We start from the raw sequence: 20,945 nt of genomic DNA, 5'->3' as shown, positions 1-20,945 counted from the left end.
GCTAACTTTGGGACCACTGAAACTACTGGCTAGCTAGCTGGCAGCTAGCAATCGAGCTTATTCAAAGGCTAGCTAGCCGTTAGCTAGAGACATAGCTTTTGGATAGTTAGATAGCTAGCTTTTAGACAACTGATGCTATTTAGTCGTTAGCCAACTATCGAGCTATCGTGTTGCTTTATTTTTTACGTGTCACTGTTATTGTCATTTATCAGATGACCCGAACACTGACTCCATCACAAACCAAGTGGCCCTGGTTCATGACAGCTGCATCCACCTCAGCTGATGCACCAACAGACAATGTAAGTTTATTCCTCTATGATTGACATGTTAGACAATACACAAGTATTTTTTTTTGTAAAGTCATGATTGTTTTTTTTTTTTTGGTTTACTGCAGTTAAAAATATTTTTTGGCAATTGAGAGAACTGTTATTACATTGGTCACAATACAATAAGCTACCTGTAATGCTGTGTTGTGTGCCATTGCTTTCACAAAGTAACTCTTGCTTCTAATCAGGGTTGTACATTAGCACTAGCCACTGGCAAAATTCGTGTAGAAAAGGTTTTGGTGAATAAAATATTTACATCACTTGCCATTGGCATGGTGGAAAAAAGTCAATGGAATACTGACTTTGCTTTGTAATTGCATTTAACAAATAGGAAAAGTATGTGGTCCAGGCAGTCTTCAGTAGCCTTCAGTCTGTACAGTAATGCTGATCCCATGACCATCAACTGTCTGTTACATGAAACAACTCTGATGCTGCAGTCATAAGTTGTCTGCTCAAAGCACCCTCCTTAAGCCTCCTCACAAACATTGGAGCAAGTCCCATTACGTTAAAATAGTAATGTCATGTTGAAATCTGTGTTGATGTCTACAGAATAGGAGCTAACCAGTAAATTAAATTAGGTGACATAGGGTTATTATGTGTTCATGGTTTTAGAAAAAAATGTAAGTCATTATGATCTATTCAAATGCAATTTCAAGAAAAAAGAAAACATGTTGCAATGCCCTGGAAAAAAATCACGGAGGGAAATTCTACAAATAATACAATAATACAACAAAACACGCAGATACATACATATCTATGTACACACACACACACACACACACACACACACACACTATATATATATATATATATATATATATTTCATATACACATATACATCTTATGCATGATTGCAATGAACATACAAATATGTATATTAAACTAGCTAAGGCAATAGTAAGCAATAATACGCTAAAATAATACAAGACTTCCATAAACTGGTGAGAGGATGTTCATAATGTTGGAACAATGAAAGTTGTGACTGAAACATTAAATCATATGATCCTTTAACTGAAGAAGCTAGTACTAATGCCGAACTGGAAAGAAATTAAGCTGTCTGAATAAATAATGAAAATATAATAATTACTGATCACAATTTGTCATAATTTCAGGATAAAACCAGGAGCGAGGGTCACCGTGTGGAGTCAGTCCGGGCCAGTCATTCTCAGAATGATAAGAGGTACAAGGTATTTTCCCGCAACCATCAGTGTAGCTGTAATGCATTGACATTTCTGGCATACCACACTGAGGGCTGTCAGTTCACCAGGACTACACTCGACAGAGTCCTGGCTCAGGGAGATGCGCTGTATGTCGGAGTCAAACAGCAGTTGATTCGCGACAAGACCTTCCAGAGCAATCACCTGGCAGTCGAGGAGATGCCAAAACAAGTCCTCACAGACAGACATTTGTATAATGTCAACATGTCTGAGATCAGGTGTGGCTTTTTAAAAACTCAAGTCTCGAGCCCTGGAAGACGGCAGTGGTGGCTTCCGCTTGCCACCCAGCTGGAGTGTCTTTCAGCAGAGGTTAATCAGGCTTTAATCATCATTTCACCTGAGGTTATTGCTGTTTTCCGTGATCAGTCCGGGAGGTATGGAGTGTTTGATTCCCACTCCAGAGACTCAAGAGGATTACCCTCTCATTCCGGGAAGGCGATCGTCATGACTTTTGCGGAACTCAGTGACCTGGCTAACCACCTGCACACACTCTTTAGAGACCGTGGAGACTCTGCAAGTTACGAGTTTGTCCCGGTTTCTTTTCAGACTGACAGCCCCAGTGCCCCACATCCTCAGCAATCCTCGGAATCCGAGGTTCAACATGAAGTGTCTGAACCTGCTCTCCTCACATTGCAGGCAGACAGTGGGACGGCTGTCAAAATTGAGGAGGACGTTAAAGGTTCCTCAGCTGTCCCACAAGAAACAAAGCTCTCTAAATTCAACAAAGATCGGAGACGAAAAGCCAAGAGGAGAGCATGTGACAAAAAGGAACAAGTACAAGAAAAAATTGGGAAAAAAACTTGTGAGAGAATCAGGTATGCCAGCTGTGCTGAATTTCGCAGGAAGAAAATTCAGGCACACAGTAAGTGTGTGCAAAAGAACCGTGAACAACGGCTCTTGTCTTCCAAAAAATACTATGCGAAGTTCAATGTCAAAATGCGAGACAGAGTAAAAACCAAATACATGACAGACTCTGCTTTTCGGAGCAGGAAAAAAAATAATGTTCTCAAGAGGTACAGCACGGATCCAGCCATTCGGAACAGGCAGAAAAAATATCTTGCCAAGAGGTACAGCACGGATCCAGCCTTTCGGAACAGGCAAAAAAAATATATTGTCAAGAGGTACAGCACGGATCCTGCCTTTCGGAACAGGCAAAAAAATTCTGTTCTCAAGAGGTACAGCACGGATCCAGCCATTCTGAACAGGCAGAAAAAGTATGTTGTCCACAGGTACAGGAAGGATCTAGAGTTCAGGCTACATCATATTCAACGCTGTAGCCTGCTCAGAAGACGCAGGTTGGCTGCCAATCCTGACATGCATCAGAAGTTGCAGAGAGCACTGAGCATCAGGCGGAAATACCAACTGCTCGGAACCTCTTGCCAGCCAGTGCTCACTTCAGTGATGGCAGCGGCAATAGCAGCATTCCGCGAGACCATCAGCCATGGACCAACATACGTCTGTACCGTCTGCCACAGGACTATGTTTCCAAATCAAGTCAAGTCATGCAAGAGAGTTAAATACTCCACCAACATCGACGTGGCACAGGCTTGCTTGACTGGAACATATGTGCATGTCTGTGACGCTGAGTGCTCCTCCCCTTGCTCAATGCCAGCAGAGAGACTGCAGGAGTGGATCTGCCACAACTGTGACAGCCACCTCAGCCGTGGGAGGATGCCAACACATGCAGTAGCAAACAATTTAGAGTTGGCACCCATTTCCCCGGAGTTGGCCCATCTCAACGTGCTGGAGAGACAGCTCATCGCAAAAATCCTCCCGTTTGCGAAGATCATCGCCTTACCGAAAGGACAACAGCGAGCAGTCCATGGAGCTGTCGTGTGCGTTCCATCGGAAGTGGAAAGCGTTGTCAACAGTCTTCCACGTCCCCTCCCAGAAGCACAGCTACTGCAGGTGAAATTAAAGCGTCACATTCGATTCAAAGGTTACCAGCACTTCTACACTGTCAACATGAAGAATGTGCTGGTAGCCCTGGAAAAACTCAGAGAGCAGCACTCTGAGTATTCTGATGTGACCATTGACGAAGAGGCCACGTTCCAAAATCTCCTCCACGACTCAGACAACGAGTGCACGGATGATGCGCAGTGGGGAGAAGACAGCATGCTCGACGAGGAGCTGCTGGAGGCGGCTGATAGCTACATTGAGCCAGTCTTGGCCGATTTTCTGTCAGCCGCAGGAACGAGTCGGCCAGAAGACGACCAAACACGCAATACTGACATGCCATCACCAAGCACTGAGCTGGAAAACCGGTCCAATGATGTCACGACAGAAACCCTCTTGGAGGAGTCTGCCGATGACATAGACTCTCACCATGACAGCATGGATGCTGCCCAGTGGGGAGAAGACATCTTGGATCAAGAGCTGCTACAAGTGTCTGACAGCTACCAGACTAATTTAGCTGCAGACATACCCACCGAACAGCAGGAGGAGCTAAGACCTGGACTTGCTCTGGACACCTGCATGCAGCCACCAGACATTGCGCAGGAAATCCTTTCCTATGGAGATGGCATTTTCAGCGTTGCCCCCGCCCAAGGCAACAAACCTGTGGGATTTTTTGCAATCCCCAAACTGGAAGCCATGGCGTTCCCTGTGCAGTTTCCCACGGGAGAGAACACGCTGGATGAAGACCGTCCCATCAAACTTTCACCCAGCAGATACTTTAACGCCAGGCTTTTCGGGGCAGACACGCGGTTTGCCGAGGACCAGACTTACCTTTTCTTTGCTCAGTTTGTAACGGAGACGAACCTCGCGAGAGGAAGTATGTCGATACAAATGCGCAAAGGAAAGATGCGCACAAAAGACGGGCGTGCCATCAAAAACTCCATGCTCCAGGACAAAGAGGAGGTGGAGAGATTAATTCAGGCCAAAGAGGCCATGCGATTTATGCAGCCTCTGAGAGGCACACCCGCATATTGGAATAAAAGCCTGAGAGATTTGCATGCTATGCTCAGGCAACTCGGCAAACCGACGTTCTTTTTGACTTTTTCGGCAGCTGAGATGAGATGGCCTGAAATAATTGGGGTCATCAAATCTCAGCAAGGACAAACACTTGGTGACTTTTCCGAACTGGACTGGAAAGCCAAGTGTGACATTTTGCGCAGTAACCCTGTCACCGTTATGCGCATGTTTGAAAAACGCGTGGATGCCCTTATGGCAAAGTTGATCCTCTCACCAGCGCGGCCCATCGGCGAGGTGGAGGATTATTTTTACCGCGTGGAATTTCAGGCCCGCGGAAGCCCACACATTCACATGCTAGTGTGGGTCAAAGACGCCCCTGTGTACGGCGAGGACTTGGACCACACCGTATGCAGGTTCATTGACCGCCACATTTCCTGCCAGATGCCTGACCCCGAGAAGGACCCGGAGCTCCACAAAATCGTCTCGGAGGTTCAGGTACACAGCAGGAGCCACACCGGCTCTTGCCGAAAGGGAAACGTGGTGTGTCGTTATGGCTTCCCCAAGCTGCCGTTTGATATCACCTGGATCACGGAGCCCTTTGCTGCCGATGTGGAAATGGAAGATGGTCAAGACCAGGAAGAGGTGATGAAGGAACGGAGGGAGCAGGTCCGTCGGCAGCAAAAGGAAGCAAAGGAAAAGCTTCGGCACCTGAGAGAGCTCCTCATGGATCCGAAGGCCTCCTTTGAGAGCTTGTCAGATCTCCTCCGTCGATGCGACTTGGAACACGACGCCTATCTGAAGTGCGCCGAAAATCTGACAAGCGGGAGCGTGGTCATGCTGAAGCGGCAGCCGAATGAATGTTGGGTTAACGCCTATAACCCAGACCTTCTCCGCGCTTGGAACGCAAACATGGACATCCAGTACGTCCTGGACGAGTACTGCTGTGCCATGTACATGATGTCGTACATCACCAAGCCGGAGCATGAGATGACCGAGATCCTGAACTCGGTCGTGAAGACCAGCAGAGAGTCTGCTTTCAACCAAAGTGAGGAAATGAGAAAGATCATGCAGGCCTATGCGAAGCACCGAGAGGTCAGCGCCCAGGAGGCAGTGGCTCGCACGTGCAGCTTGCCCCTGAAAAAGTGCTCGCGGTCTGTGATTTTCCTCTCGACGGACGAGGAAGCCATGAAGATGAGTCTTCCTATGAGTCGCCTGAAGGACATGGCACCTGACTCTGAAGAGGTCTGGATGTTGGGGGTACCTGACAAGTACCTGTTCAGACCAAAGACTCTCGAGTTTCAGGGGATGTGCCTGGCTGAGTTTGCATCAGACTATCGGGTAGTCTACGGCGAGCAAGCACAGGGCCCCAGTGCCATTGCCCTTTTGTGTGACAAAGGACATATTGCCAAGAGGACAGCCGGAAAACCAGCAGTCGTTCGATATGCGCGCTTCTCTGAGACCAAGGCGCCAGAGAAACATTTCAGACGACTGCTAAAGCTGTACCTCCCCCACCGATCTGACGACGAACTCAACGACGGGGGTCGCACCTCGTACGAAGAGTTCTACAAATCCCGACACGACGTCAAGGACATCGTGGAGCACAACAGGAAGCGATTCGAGGGACGAGGCGCAGGCATGGATAAGGCACTCCAGAACGTCCAGTTCGGTCCGGTCCTCAACGCTTGGAACACGTTCGCACCCGAGGTTGAGGCGGAACGGCAGGAGTGTCTTGAGCTCCGTGAAAAGATCCCAGAGGAGCAGGACGAAGACGCCGTGCCCGACTTTGAAGACCTGAATGTCGGTGAACCCGTTCCCCGAATCGAGGCGCCTCGGTTAAGTCCAGACTTTGTCCGCAAGATGTTTCAGAGTCTGAACGAGACCCAGGCGTGCGTCTTCTACGCTGTGCGCCAGTGGTGCCTTCGGCGTGTGTGGGGCCAAGATCCAGAACCGTTCCACTACTTTGTCTCTGGTGGAGCTGGTTGCGGTAAGTCCCACGTCATCAAGTGCATTCATGAGGAAGCAACGAGGATTCTGCGGCAGCTCCCGAGATTCCGGGACGCAGCTGACATGTCCCAGCCCACTGTCCTTCTGACTGCCTTCACGGGCACGGCAGCCTTTAACATCGCGGGCAAAACGTTGCACTCTGTCCTTAAGCTTCCCAGGTCCCTGGAACCGCCGTACCAGGGCCTGGGCAATGCACTTGATGAACTTAGAGCAACTTTGTCTTCGGTGGAAATTCTCATCATCGATGAGATTTCCATGGTTTCCAAGAAGCTGTTTGCCTACGTCAACTGGCGATTCCAGCAGCTCAAAGGAAACCGAAGACCTTTTGGCGGCATTTCCGTTCTCGCAGTCGGTGACTTTTACCAGCTGCCGCCGCTGGGCAGGGCCAAGCCGCTCTGTGTCTACGAGGAGACAGAGTTTGATCTCTGGAGAGAGCGCTTCACCATGGTCAACCTCACGGAGATCATGCGCCAGAAGGATGACCGAGCGTTCGCCGAACTCCTCAATCGACTGCGTGTCAAGCGCAAGCAAGATCCTCTGTGCGCTGCGGACAGAGGCTTGCTCATGAGAGCCGTCTCTGACGGCAAAGATTGCCCGCCAGGAACGCTGCACGTCTTTGCCACCAACAAGCAGGTAGATGGTCACAACGCAGCCACCGTGGCCTCCCTGCTTAAAGGGGACGTCAAAATAGCGGCCGAGGACTACAGGAAGGATGTCGCTACCGGCAGGAAGGTGCCTGTGCCCAACATCAAAGGCACCAAGAGAGATTTGCCTGACAGCATAATGGCAGCTGAAGGAGCAAGAGTTATGCTGATCAGGAATCTCAACGTGGAGGATGGCCTTGTCAATGGAACCTTTGGGACCATCTCCACCATTCTGCCTGACAGACGTGACCCTAAAGTCGTGAGCTTTCTTGGACTTAAACTGGATAATACCACAGCAGGACAGACTCTCCGCAAAAAGCTTCTGGGCCCCTCGGACGACTTGGTGTACGTCGAGAGATCCGAGGAGAGCATCGGTCGCAAGGGCGGAGTCGTGAGACGTCAGTTCCCCGTCAAGCTGGCCTTTGCGTGTACAGCCCACAAAGTTCAGGGAATGACGGTGACGTCGGCTGTCGTGAGCCTGAAACGCATGTTTCAGCCAGGCATGGCGTATGTGGCGCTTAGTCGCACCACTTCGCTTCAGGGTCTCACCATCACCGATTTTGATGAGACAAAAATCTATGCTGACCCTGCCATTACGACAGCTTTGGAAGACATGCGCAGCGCGAGTTTCCAGAGTGTTACTCCGCTGTTGCACCGCTTCAACCGGACGGAGCGACCAGATGCAGAGGTGACAATCGTCCATCATAACACCCAAGGGCTTCCATCTCACATGGTGGACCTGAAGTTGCATCACGAACTCAGGTTGGCAGATGTGCTTTGTCTCACCGAGACACATCTGTCAGGGTCCTCTGTATCCTCCTCCTTTGATCTGGAGGGATACACTGTGTTTCACCGCAGCAGACAGGCGTGTTACACCACGTGCAGGGACATGGCGTCAAAGGCCGGGGGTGGAGTTGCCGTGTACTGCAGGAGCGCTCTGATGGCGGAGGCGCCGAGCTGCATGGGACGTGTCACAGATCTCGAATGTCTGGTCGTGAAGGTTGAGGTCCCAGTCAAAGTGCTAATAGCAACTGTGTATAGACCCCCAGATTTTGGTTTGCAAAAGTTTCTGCCAAACCTCAACGCTCTCTTGGACACATTGGAACTGTTGGATCACCACCCTATTGTTGTTTGTGGTGACTTCAATGAAGACCTCCTCTCTAGAGGCAAAAAAAGCATAAGAGATGCACTTCTGTCCAGAGGCTACAACCAATTGATCACAGAGTCTACCACAGACAAGAACACTGTGATTGATCACATTTACATTTCCCAACCTGAGAAATGTGTTCAGTCAGGTGTTCTCCAAACGTATTATAGCTATCACAGCCCGGTCTATTGCATTTTGACTGGCTAAAGCCTCACCAGCCAACACTGATTTTGTGTCACACACTCACTTTGTGACACATCAGCGTGTTGTGCTGTCCGATTTTACAGTTGTGTCACACGTTTTTCATGTGGCACATTGTTCTGCTGTGTTTTGTTCTTGCTCTGATTTGTTCTTTGAGTTCCAGGCCTGAGGGGGTCCAGGAGGTGCAGTGGTGAGATCAGACGTCCTCCCACAAGTCCCCTCCTCTCGGACGCCCATTCCTTTTGGAAGTCTTCTACAGCCTCCCCATAGGCATGTCTCAGGTAGGAACAAGTGTTCAATAGATATTCGTTCTAATCGTGCACATCAATTTACTTAATTGTTGAAAAATGTCAAACTAATTGATATTAATTTGCCACTCTTGATTGTTCACTTTTTAGAATTTGGACTTGGCTTCCTGTGGTCCAGGGAGCGGGGTGTGTAGTGTGCAGTGTCGGCCGACGGCCTGTATAGGTCCGGTAACGGCTGTAGCTCCACATCTGCTTCCACGGCCTGCTACGACGGGACATGCCTCAGGTAAAAACCGCAGTACAGATTTGCACTTGTTTTACATTTCAATTTTCCCAGTTAATTTTGATCTTTTAACACCCACAGACAACACAGAAGACCTCCAGAAGGCTGAAAGAAAAGGCTGAATGGGACTTCACATGAATGTTGTAAATAAAAAATGTATAGTATATGAAAATTTTTCAAGTCTGAAGTGTCTTCTTTGGTTGCTATAATAGTACTACATGTACAGTATTTTGTATTGTATTGTTATATCGGTCTTTCTCTCTATGTATATGGGTCATTCCAGAATTGGAGGACAATTTAGGCATCCTAACCTTTGAAAAATCTACCCTTTATTTCATATTTTTCTGTTATGTATTTAGGAAAACCAGGTAGTAAGCCATCAAATAATGTGATTCAGCCAGCTCAGGTATTAAAGTTACACTTTTTATGAAATGTTTTATTTGATGTGCGCCATGCATAGTACAATCCTGTTATGAATACTCAGGAACCTGAAAAAGTTTTGTTTTTTTTTTCAAAAATGTTTAATAAATCCTTTACCATTAAGTAAAGAACTCTGGCATGCCCAACTTTTCAATATTTGCATGTTTTTTTGTATTAAATTGCAAATATTTGCTCAAATCTATCACAAATCATTCAAACCACTAAAAGCACAATAGGTCAAACCCTCATGAGTTTGGGAAAATCATTTAAGATTATTTTGATAAAAAATTATTTGGTAATGGTTGAAATTAGAGTAACAGGGTTGAATGGATCCATTACTACTTATTATAGATCATAACATAAATGTGATAAACAAATACTCAGGATCACAGGAATGTTGTTTCATAACATCTTATGCTGTGTATTAACCTGCAATGCCTATCATTCAATTTCTTGCATATTTCAAATATTAGGTTTTGGGGCTTTCTCTTTCATATAGGTGTAACTATAACAAGCTGGAATGTATGATATGAACATATTTTCAATAGAGGATCAGTGAGTAGGAATGATACATCAACATGTCACTAAGACCACAACTGGATCTGATCAAATATTCAATAGTCAAACATGAAAACAGTAGTACTGTAGGCAGAAAATTATAAAAATGAATGAGGATGTCAAAAGTTGTCATGAACTGATCAATGTCATAGAAAGCTGATGTCCAGGTTTAAATTTCGTGGCTGGCCAGAGCATCCCACACCTCTCTTGCAATGGCCATATGACGTGAGGTAACATTCTCTGGAGGAGGAATGAGGGACAGCACATCCTCAAAGGGATACCAATGAAGATCATCCCTCAGTGGCCAGAAGAAACGATTTTCCCCCACTCTGCATACATTTCACCTGGCAGTGGTGCGACAGACCGGAAAACGCCAGGTAAACCTCTCAGCTTCACACATCCTTAAGAGTGACTTCAATCCAAATTTTGACCAGGTGAGATCCTCCTGTCTCTGCCTTTCAAAATAAAAGCACAGCAAAATTTCTAAATAAAAGCCTGCCACAGACCGGAAAATGCCAGTTAAACCTCTCAGCTTCACACAGCCTTTAGAGTAACTCCAATCTCAATTTTGAACAGGTGACATTTTCCTGTCTCAATCTTTCAAAATAAAAGCACAGCACAATTTTAAAATAAAAGCCTGCGACGGACCGGAAAATGCCAGTTGAACCTCTCAGCTTCACACAGTGTTTAGAATAAATACGCCGCTCCGGACATGCACCCATCCCGAGCCCCTCCCACGATTTCCGCACCAGCGGGAATTGTCTAGTTCCTATTTAAAATTGTATTGTCTTTAAGATTAAAGTTTCTAACTAAACATTTAATTTAATTGTCTTTTTAAAGGTTTAATAATCTAATTAAATGTTTTGTATTTTTTAAATGTTTAATATTCTTATTGTTTAATTGTATTTTTTAATGTTTAATTCTCTAAAACATTTAATCTTTAATGTTTAATATTTTTGTCTGAAAATGTTTAATTTCATAGTTACATGTTTTGTATCTTCATTTGATTATCTAATTGAATATGTCTGTTTAATAGAATTCCATTGTATTTAATGTTTAATTTTCTATTTCAAAGTTCTGTATTAAATGTTTTTTCCCTTTGATGAATTGCTTTTTATTGTAGTTTATTTCTTTAATCTTTTTTCTGTCAAGATTTTAACCCCAACCTTAAAAACAAAAAACCCTTCAATCACAATAAAAATACTTCTGTTGTCACAATCAGGAGTTAGTCAGTTATTCAGTTTATCAATTCAACTTTATTTCTTTAGAACCTTTCACATAGATGACAAAACTAAACAGGCAAAGAGAAAAAAAACTACACTAAAACTATAATTAAAACTCAAAAACATAAAAAAAAAAAAAAGATTATCATAATAAAATATGTTGTGTCCAGGGGATGGAGGGAGTTTATTGAAGTCTTCTTGGGCTCACACGGTAAATCATTTAAAATAGAAACTTGATATTCAGTTTAATGAAACTAGAAACTGCAGAGCGACAGAAGAACCAACAATATCTCCCGTTTTCTCCTTTAATGAGTCGACTCTTCTTGTGCGTTTAGACCAAAGAACTACAGACACTTCACAACCTGCTCAAACTCTTGGTACAGGACCTCCCCACACGGGTCAAGAAGGTTTCTGTCTCATTTCTACTCTGAAGCTCACCTTCTCATGCTCAAACTGTTGACAAATGTTTCTGCTGCTCTGAAGTCTGGTCTCCAGAACTTCCTAAAAACTCTCAAAGTCTCTTCTGCTGGAGGTTGCTTTGTAGAACTGTTCCAGAAAACTTCACTAAACCACATGGAGGAGCCTCAAGATAGTCGTCCAAATGACACCGTACAAAAACCAAACTAGTACAACTCAAACGCTAAAGTCTCCTGCAGCCTACCAGAGAACCTCTTTAAACAGAGAATCAGGACAGGAACTCTTACCTTCTGGACAACCAACGTTGGTTCACAAACAAGAACACAGAATGTGTCTGACCAAAAACATCTAAAGACTCACTACAGCCAAGATAAAGACACAACTCAGCTGCACCAAATCCACTAATCACTGCACACATTAGCACCATGTGCTAACTGTGGCTAAAGAACCACATTTACCAAGACAACTATCCAGTAAAAAGCCCTAAAACACACCAAGAAACACATTAAAGAGGATTTTTACTGCTGGAAGCTACAAGCCAACACCTAAAGAACAAACTAAAGCAACAGAGCCAAACCCAGTTCAGTGAAGAGAAGCAGAGGAAATGTTTGACTGCAGACATAAAGCAGGAAGACACTGAGCTGCTCAGGTGTTCCTGATATCACCAAGCAGCCACCTAGACAGCCAATAGGAGCACAGCTTACTGGAAGTCCAGAGGGCTGGTTTAGTGAAGTAGATTTAGTTTAAAGTTGAAGCAGAAAGTTAACAAAGAAAGTTGAAAATCACCTTCTGATACCTGAAATCTCTGAGTTTTCACACAAAGATTGCCTGAACATGTCAAACTGGTTCCATAGTAGAATCTTCACTGTAAAAACGTCATAGTATGGTGTGTTACTCAAAAACATTACAACACAGCTGTCTAGGGTTGCAGCAACAACATGTGAGCAGAAAAATCACAAAGTCTGTCTTTAGTTCAGCTGAAAATATTAGTTTTTGTCTTTTAAATAATTTAAGTAACTAAAGTTTTCATGTAGAAGTCCAACTTATTTTGGATCCTTGTGGAGAGTTTAGTCTTCATGTTTCATAGCAACATTTAATAAACCTAAAGCTTCCCTGTTGGCTCATTGGTGGAGTTGTTACTGAGCATCTGAACCTTAAATCCAGTCAGAGGACAATCTTCAGTCAGAGAACTTCAAGACCTTCCATCGGCTGGACCAGATGTGGCATCAGCTCCCTCTGAACATCTGGATGACAGGAGAAAAGACAGAAATCAAACACAGATCACAGAAATGCAATTTATTCACTTTCATCATTTTATAAAAGTAGCATGAACTTTATTAAAACTGGACATCATCAGTAATGAAAGTAAATGTTTTATCTCATCCTATTCCCTTTCAACTGTGGGCTTTGTGTATTTACTATCTTTTAATGATAAAAAAATAAAATGGGTCACTACTATCGTTTGGGCATAAAAAGTATTGGAACTAATGCTTGCTTGTTCACTCTGTTCCAACAGCTCACCTGTTCCTTTTCTGACAGCAGTAATCCCCTCATCACTACTGGCTCTGCCTCTGACATGAAATCACATTTTTAAAATGGTCAAAATTCTCAGCACAAACCTCCCCTTTTTACAAAGCCGTCAGGTCAGTTTCATTAATGTAGAGCTGAATCATCTTCTCATATAGAGCAGGTCTACACCAGACTCTTCATTATATTCATTCTAATAATATTCACTCAATGAACAATCCTACCTCCCTCTCTGGACTTGTGGCTCTTGGCTGCTGCTTGGTGCTGGATCTTTCTTCTGACTCTGAGGGGATACAGGACAACGTTTCCCAGTTATGTGGTCGCATCATACTATTCTTTAAATTATATAACGTTCTGTTTTACGCCACAATGGCACACAATTAATTGATTTGATTAATAACTTGAACAGTGGTTTGCAAAGTACAACAAAGTCCATATCCGTTTCAAAACACGAGCTTTAGTGAAAAAGTTTCCAATTTCTGCACATTCGGCTGCGTCTGTTTCCAGAGCTTTCCTCTTTTTAATTCTTGCCTTCTCCACACCACCCTTGCTCTTTCTGTTTCCATCTTTCAAACATCTCTGACCGTGTGCACGAACGTGTTACGTCACGGTGCATCTGCAAAAAAAAAAACAAAAAACAAAAAAGAGCTGTCAGTGGAGGCGGCCCAGGAACAGTGGTAGCAGCAGAATGATCATCCCAGTGCCAGGACTGAACACCGGACCTCACGGCCCAAACATCAGACCAGCCCACCGGGAATTGTCCCGGTCCTCCCGATTAGCCACCCTGGGCCTGGCCCCTTAAATTCAGATATGTACATTTTAGTGAAAAATAGCACATCGCTTCTTACAAATATAAAACTTAAATAAATATAATTCATAAACAATCAAACCAACTTTAAAGCTGCTGTCCGGAGTTTGAATCGCAGCGTCTCCCAAAACACTGGTGGTCCCACCCTCCCTCCCTCTGATTTCGCCCCTTTATTTGTGCACGCGCGGAGTACATGAGAGGAGTGCCCGGAGTGCTGCAGCATCTTGCCTGTTTTGCTGTTTTCCCTCCTTCTACATTTAGTACATTTAGTGAATAATAAAGGAATTATGTTAGAATGCTGTATTGAGTCTAACTTGTCCTAATACCAAAATAACATGAATCTGCTCGGATGAACAAGTAAAGTTTCAATATGTGATTACACTCGTGTATCCCTCTCGATGACGTTGTTTATCAAACTTAGTGCATTTACGTGTGTATATGTGTTACATTGTTTATTTATTTCTATCTAGAGTTCAGAATTGCATGACTCCTCTGACGAAGAGTATGTCCCAGACGCCCCAACATCTTCCTCCAGAGGTTGGGCATCTAAACGAAGCCGTCAGGCGGGCTATGGAGGCCGTGGTCGGGGAGCGACGCGAGCACCCCGAGCACCCCGAGCACCCCGAGCACCCCGAGCACCCCGAGCCAAAAAACGTCCTGCAGTCTCTTGGCCTGACAAGCCGTGGGATTGGTAACTTTTCTGGAAGTTGCTGAGCCCTGATGCTCTCTCCTCCACAAGCAAAACAAATGTGCGCGCGGTTGCGTAGTGCGTTGCTCGCCCACCTCTGCATGGGCTTGCTTGCTGTGCGTGTAACCGTTGATTGACAGCATGACAAAGCTGAAGCTCGAACTTGATTGGTCGGCAGCAACCGGCGCTTTTTGGAATAACATGGGGGTCTATGAGAGGAAGGCGGAGCTCAGGAATAAATTTTCATATCGCGTTATACTAACTTTATATTATAGTATCGAACTAGACTAACACATTTAAGCTTTGTTAAAAAATTATATATAAATTGAAAACAAACAGAAACTCCGGACAGCAGCTTTAATCCAACACACAGAGTTTCACTGCTGCAGCTACATTTGTTTATTTGCATATTTGTAATACATTCATGATTACACATTGTTTTTTTTTAATGCAGAGCTCCTTTGTTGCATTTCTGCCACTCAAGATTTACTTTTAGCATTATAATACAGATCACATGTACTTCACATTACAGTTGTCTGTTGCATTATGCAGTGTTGGATAAAAAAAAAACATTCCTCCTTCCCATCTCTTATTTTTTTCGGTCCCAGATGTAGATAAATTAGAGGATGCAGTGAATCTCATGTTTAAAAAAACAGGTAATTTTTTGGTAATACAGTTGTATGTATTCATTGACTTTAGGTTTAGGGACAGACATGGTTACTGGAATGGAGGACAGTCTCAGGCCTCTACGGGTATTTTTAGTAAATAAACAAAAACAAACAGAATCTCAAAAAACTTTTAGAAAGGTAGAAAAAATGCTTTTTAAACACTAGTCAAAGACCTTACAATAATATAAAAATAGTCAGTGGTTGTGCAATGTCTGTATGTCTGTAGCAAAAACTAATCAAAAACACTGGAGAAATCCTGCAAGTTATTATTAAAGGTCCACTGTGTAGGATTATGGGGCCTTTTTTTTTGCAAAAATGGACTATAATATTCATAAATGTGTTTCCTTTAGTGTATAATCCCCTAAACACAAGAATCTCTTAAGGAATGTTACACTGCCATGTTTCTACGGTTACCCAAATGGACCATTGACTGTATATCAAAGATAAATGAAGCCTCCAGAGGGCCGTACTATGGAGCTAGATTAGTGGGTTAGCAGGTATGTTGAGCCAAAAGTCGGTCTCTTTTTATCTGGCTAGATCTCCATGGTAACTGATGCTGTGGAGCTGACCTGGTCTGGAGCAGATTATCTTCAGTTTAGGTTTATTTAAGTCAGCTGAAAAAGATTCTCTCTTTAACCAAAGCATTTCCTGCTGGTTATTTATGAGCGGTACAGATCATATGTTTTATCTGTAAACACCTTGAGCTGTACGTTACTAAAACCACTGAATGAAACCATGTAGTTACAGTATCACACACCGTATGCATTGCGTTGCCCCCATATGTATCTAGTTGGTGATGCAGAAATCATATAAATATGTTTGCATGTTTGATCCTGATTTGCTGTGAAGTCCATTTACTCCCCTGATACTGCAGCTGATTAGAAATTTGATTAGTTTGTTAGTATTTATTACAAAGAATATTCAATCAGCATGCTATGGAGTTGCCCAAAAATAGAAGATTTTTGGAAACACGCTATTGAATTAACATCAAAGGTAATTGGAATTCACATTGAGCAGGACCCAAAGCTATGGATTTTGGGGGACACAGGCTGTGTCAAAGTGAACCGTTATAAGAAATATTTCATATTACTTGCAGGCACTGCAGTCAAAAAATGTATCTTGGTAAAATGGAAATCTGAAAGTCCACCAACAGTGAGACACTGGATCAACGAGCTTGTGTCCTACTGCACACCTGAAAAGATATTGTACAGTGTCAGAGGGAAACACACAGCCTTTAAGAACATCTGGGGCCCCTTCATAGACATCCTGCCTTCTCTGGACCTGACAGATGGTGGTGAGGTAGATCACCCTGGACCAACTTCAAACTAGGGCCTTGTAACTTCTTCATATATTACTTCTTCTTGACTGTGATAGCTTGATTCATAAACCTGGGTGGGTGGACAGATGTGTGAGCTGCATACTGTTTTGACATACGAATGTAAAGAAAATGAGAGCCATACAGGGGAGGAGGGTGGGGGTGGGGGTGGGGTGTTTCATGGGGTTGTTTTTTGTTTCCTTGTTTGTTCGCTTGTTTTTTGTAAATTTTTGTGTTCATCTATGTGTACAATGTATATGTAATCACTGTGCACTACAAACTGAATAAAAACAAATCTTTGAAAAAAAAAGAATATTCAATCAGTAACATTAATTTCATTTTGATTTGGCAAAAAATAACAGTTATATCCTGCTCTGTGGGACAGTGTCAGGCCTACATGCACTTTCAGAACAATATCATGTTTGAATATCTGAAGTTTATAGTTTAATGTGCAGCTGTCTGGTAGAAATAAGCAACTGGATTGATGGTAAAATAAATAAATTAACCTGTTTTTACCAGTATTCCTGTCTTGCATCATTTGCAGTAGCAGCACTTTTTACCGTCTAAACAACATATGGATGGAAGCAGCTGCACACGATCAGTTCATTTTGTGTGGAAGAAGCATCACATGACACAATAAACGCCTACTTTTATACGATTGCACACAGAGATTGAGGCAGAAAGCCTGAGCTACCAAAGAAAGCTGATAACCCCGTTCATGACACCTGTTAACTCTGACTGAGGCTTTAGTTTTTGTCGAACCGTACACAAAGAAAGCCCGGCTATGTCTAAGTTGCTTCATAGTGCAGCCCTCAGGTCTGAAGCCTTAAACCTGCATTCTTCTAAAGGGCCAGCTGGGGCGAATCCTCTGGTTATAGAAAGAAGTCAGATTGCATATAAATGAATAGAAAAATAATCCTACTTCTCACTTGATTTGTTACATCACTAAAAGTTTTCCTCATGACTTCATGGCCTCAATTCCGACTTTCTAGCTTCTTTCAACACAGCATGGTGTTAATTTCACATTTCATGCAACTTCTTAGAGAGAAACAGATGATAAACTAGGGCATGTTTTAGAGCAGGGCTACATTGTGATTGAAAGTTGCTACCATATGAGTGCGCAACATGAGTTCTCAGCTAAAACCACATCTCATACTTCAAGTCCGGTTTAAACAAAACTAAATGATATGGCAACAGCAAAATTCCAAACTTCAGATTTCAACACTGTGGTCCAGGGATCAATAGGTGGTGTCTTGGTGGATACGTCCATCTTTTCTATACAGACTATGGAATGGACAAACCACCTACTCCTGCTACAGATGGCCTTTCATGTTTTAACAAATGTTTTTAGCAGCCTTTGTAGTCTCTTCTACACAAATGGAAAGGGAAGTCTCAGACAAGGGGTATTTAGTTGGCTGCAGTCTGTAACTTCATTGCTAAATGCTGCTAAACTCTACACACTGGACCTTCAGATATTGCTGATGGATCACAAGTTCTCACATTATTTGGTAAATATAAATACAACTACAGCATACAAACACCTGAAGTCAATAAATACCAGTTGCAACCATCATAACTCTGACAGAAAGTTCAGACTGTAGGTTAACAACACTTAAATAAACAAAACTTGCCATAAATGTCTTGTAAGAGTCTTACGGTTACGGTAAGTTTTTGTCCTTTATCTTTACGTCAGCGCTCAGAGGTATGTCCTTACATTGTGTCTGTGTCTGTGTCTGTTTCAGGTCAGCCCACAGTCTAACTATCTGCTCGGGGCTTCGTTTGTGGACCAGCAGGATTTTGTGGTAGGAACATGGCCGCTTCTCTTCCTTTCCAGGAAAGTCAAATGTGAGGAAGGCAGGGTGGTGGACAGGGAAGGCATTCAGCCGCATCATGCACATCCCGACATAGACATCATCGATGGGGTACAGGTGAACTCTTCTGGACATGAGGTTCAGGCGCTGGGCCAGCAGACCTGAGTATACAACCCCTCCTCCGCCTGCATAGCTTGGATAGGAACCGCTGTAGAATCTCTCTGGGATGAAGTACTTGGATTTGTCAGCTCGGTCGGGTTCGGCTGCTCCTATGACTTCTCCTACCATGAAGTCTTTTAAGGACTTGTTTGCTTGTAGAGTCTCTAGTTGGTCCCAGAGGTAAGTTATCAGTCTCGGGGTGTTGACAAAGATGTCGTCATCTCCCTTAAAGACAAAAACAGCCCGGCAGTGCAAGTCTGAGAACCACCTCCAGAAGAGCACATCCTTCAAGGTGAGGTTAAAAAATGTGTCTTCAAAGTCCCACTGCAGAATGTCTCCATAGTGTTTACTCTCCATCTTCAGTAACTGTGAGATGTTCACTCCGAGATCATCTGAGTTTTCTTTTCCTAGCAGGAACACCCTCTGGACGGAACCGCCAACTTCTTCTCCAACGCTGCTGTTTCTCTTCTGTCCTGCCACCCATCCTGCCTTCCCCCAGCTCTGTCGAATGGCCTGGCGGTTCTTAAAGTTTAACTCTGCTGTCTTGATTGCAAACAGAAGCAGCGGAGGCTTTTTCTCATCCTTTCCCTGCGTTCCACATTCTCCGTCCGGTTGGAGGATGATTGGGTAGCTCCTCCTTAGCATGTGGTTCACAAACCTCTGAATGTGATGTGGAAGACTGTGAAAGGTCTTCCTCATGTTTTCCTGTTTTGTAGCTTCAGAGAAGCTTTGTCTTACCACGGACTCAAACCTGCTGTTTCTTAATCCTTTCTTGGTCATATTGGGGTGCAGGATGGGATTGAAATGGCGGTCAACAGCTAGCTGGAGTTGGTTCCAAAAGGCTTCTTTGTGAAGGTCATTCCTCCAGAAAACTTGAGGAAGTGGTGCGAAACCCCTATTTTTTAAAGTTCCCGGGGCCTCAAATTGAGGATTTTCTGGGGTCCATGGTGCTTTTACTCCAGCCATCCTCATACACACCACAATCCCAGCGTGGAAGAACAGCAGCAGCATGAGGAAACATGGTGTGTACACACAGATGAGCACGTTACGCCAGCGACAGGTAAACTGCGCCATTCAACTGCAAAATTCACAAACAGTGTGTTAGTTTGGACAAATCTTAAATCTGATGGAAGTAGCTGTTTTAAGTGTCAAAGTACAGAGCAGACATTCCATATACAAGTCAGGAGGAGTCCTGAGAGAAAAGGGAGAAAGACAAGATAGAGGAAGACAGAGGAAGAATGAAGCAACACTAAATACCAGACAAACCAGTCCCTCAAACAGGTGCATGAAATACCTGCTCTGGAGTTTTAAAACACGATTCTCATTAACAGACGAAGTTTGCCATTTTATAATGCCATCATTAATGCTCAATTACCATTTTTCCCCCTGATAAATTAAATTACATCCACTATCAGGACTAAATCTAGGATTCTGTGATGCCTCGGGCAAACTCCGCCTGCTTAGAAAGATTGTGTGATATGATTCAAATCTGTAGGACAGCTACTAACTGGAACTGGTGATATTTTTGTCAACGACTGTTCATAACATCAATAATTAGTTCCCATGTTTGTTTAAAATGACGAAAAAAGTTTCAGGAGATGAATAAAGAAATGACTACAGTTACTTGATAAGATTAGATCATCTCTGTAAGCAGTTTTCTTTCCTCACCTGTTTTAAACAAAGGCTTCTTGTTCACTGAAAGCTCATCTGCTGGCTGGTATGTCCTTCTACTGATCAGACGGCTCCATTGTTCACTTCAGTAGAATATCAAGAAAAAGTGAATCCCTCTGTAACCAGGACTGAGGATGTAATCCAGAGAGTCAACAAAGGTTCTTCTCTGCAGCCTAAACTCAGCCAAACTGTGATCTACTGACGGGTGAGGCTGCTGTGGATCCTAGAGTCTGACTGAGCAGCGACTGTCAGGTTTGTGTTCCAGGATACACCCACCGATGGAGCAAACACAAATGCATTGCAATGTGATGAGTGACAGCGGAAACTGTTTTATTTCACTGGCTCCTATTGTACGTTTATAATATGCAAATGCTAATACTAAAACAAAATAAAATGCAGGACCGGTAACTATTATGGTTGCAGAGTTAAAGATGATTTTGACTCATATCATTGTGCCCTTTTTTCAAAGTTTCTATAGATATTATGATAATATTGTCATTCATAAATGCAGTATTCATAAAAATGTGATATCATGACAGCCATAGAAGTGAGATCAATTCCAGAAATCAAAAACAATTAGAAATATCAGATTTTATCTTTAAATCTTATTGTTTGTTAGATGAAAAGCCTGTGTTCTCTGCTCCTACATACTCTGTTTACTCAGTTCTGCAGTTTCTGTAGGGAGACGATATTAATA

General features: G+C 43.6%; 2 protein-coding genes across 4 annotated transcripts in view; one reads left to right on the top strand and one right to left on the bottom strand.

Annotated features, from left to right (window-relative positions):
• LOC127535651 (uncharacterized) overlaps window positions 1–9,157 on the top strand; it is a 35,008-nt gene extending 25,851 nt beyond the window's left edge. For 2 of the 3 annotated variants that reach the window (XM_051954034.1, XM_051954033.1), the window contains exons 12-16: window positions 213–299; window positions 1,439–1,506; window positions 8,616–8,733; window positions 8,851–8,986; window positions 9,065–9,157. In XM_051954034.1, the coding sequence (XP_051809994.1) occupies window positions 213–299; window positions 1,439–1,506; window positions 8,616–8,646 (186 nt within the window). In that variant the 3' untranslated portion in view covers window positions 8,647–8,733; window positions 8,851–8,986; window positions 9,065–9,157. Of the gene's footprint in view, window positions 1–212; window positions 300–1,438; window positions 1,507–3,934; window positions 8,734–8,850; window positions 8,987–9,064 lie in introns of those variants that run through there. The other variant, XM_051954032.1, reaches the window with a different exon arrangement.
• Window positions 9,158–18,247: 9,090 nt separating this feature from the next.
• Window positions 18,248–19,651, bottom strand: si:dkey-160o24.3 (N-acetyllactosaminide beta-1,3-N-acetylglucosaminyltransferase 2). Its single transcript, XM_022220524.2, has one exon. The coding sequence runs from the start codon at window positions 19,649–19,651 to the stop codon at window positions 18,266–18,268; it is 1,386 nt and encodes a 461-aa protein (XP_022076216.1). The 3' UTR covers window positions 18,248–18,265.
• Between the last annotated feature and the right edge of the window lie 1,294 nt (window positions 19,652–20,945).

The sequence above is a fragment of the Acanthochromis polyacanthus genome, chromosome 10 (assembly GCF_021347895.1).
Source record: "Acanthochromis polyacanthus isolate Apoly-LR-REF ecotype Palm Island chromosome 10, KAUST_Apoly_ChrSc, whole genome shotgun sequence".
Lineage (NCBI taxonomy): Eukaryota > Metazoa > Chordata > Actinopteri > Pomacentridae > Acanthochromis > Acanthochromis polyacanthus.
The sequence above is the reverse complement of the archived record's forward strand: the minus strand, read 5'-3'. Positions and strand labels throughout refer to the sequence as shown.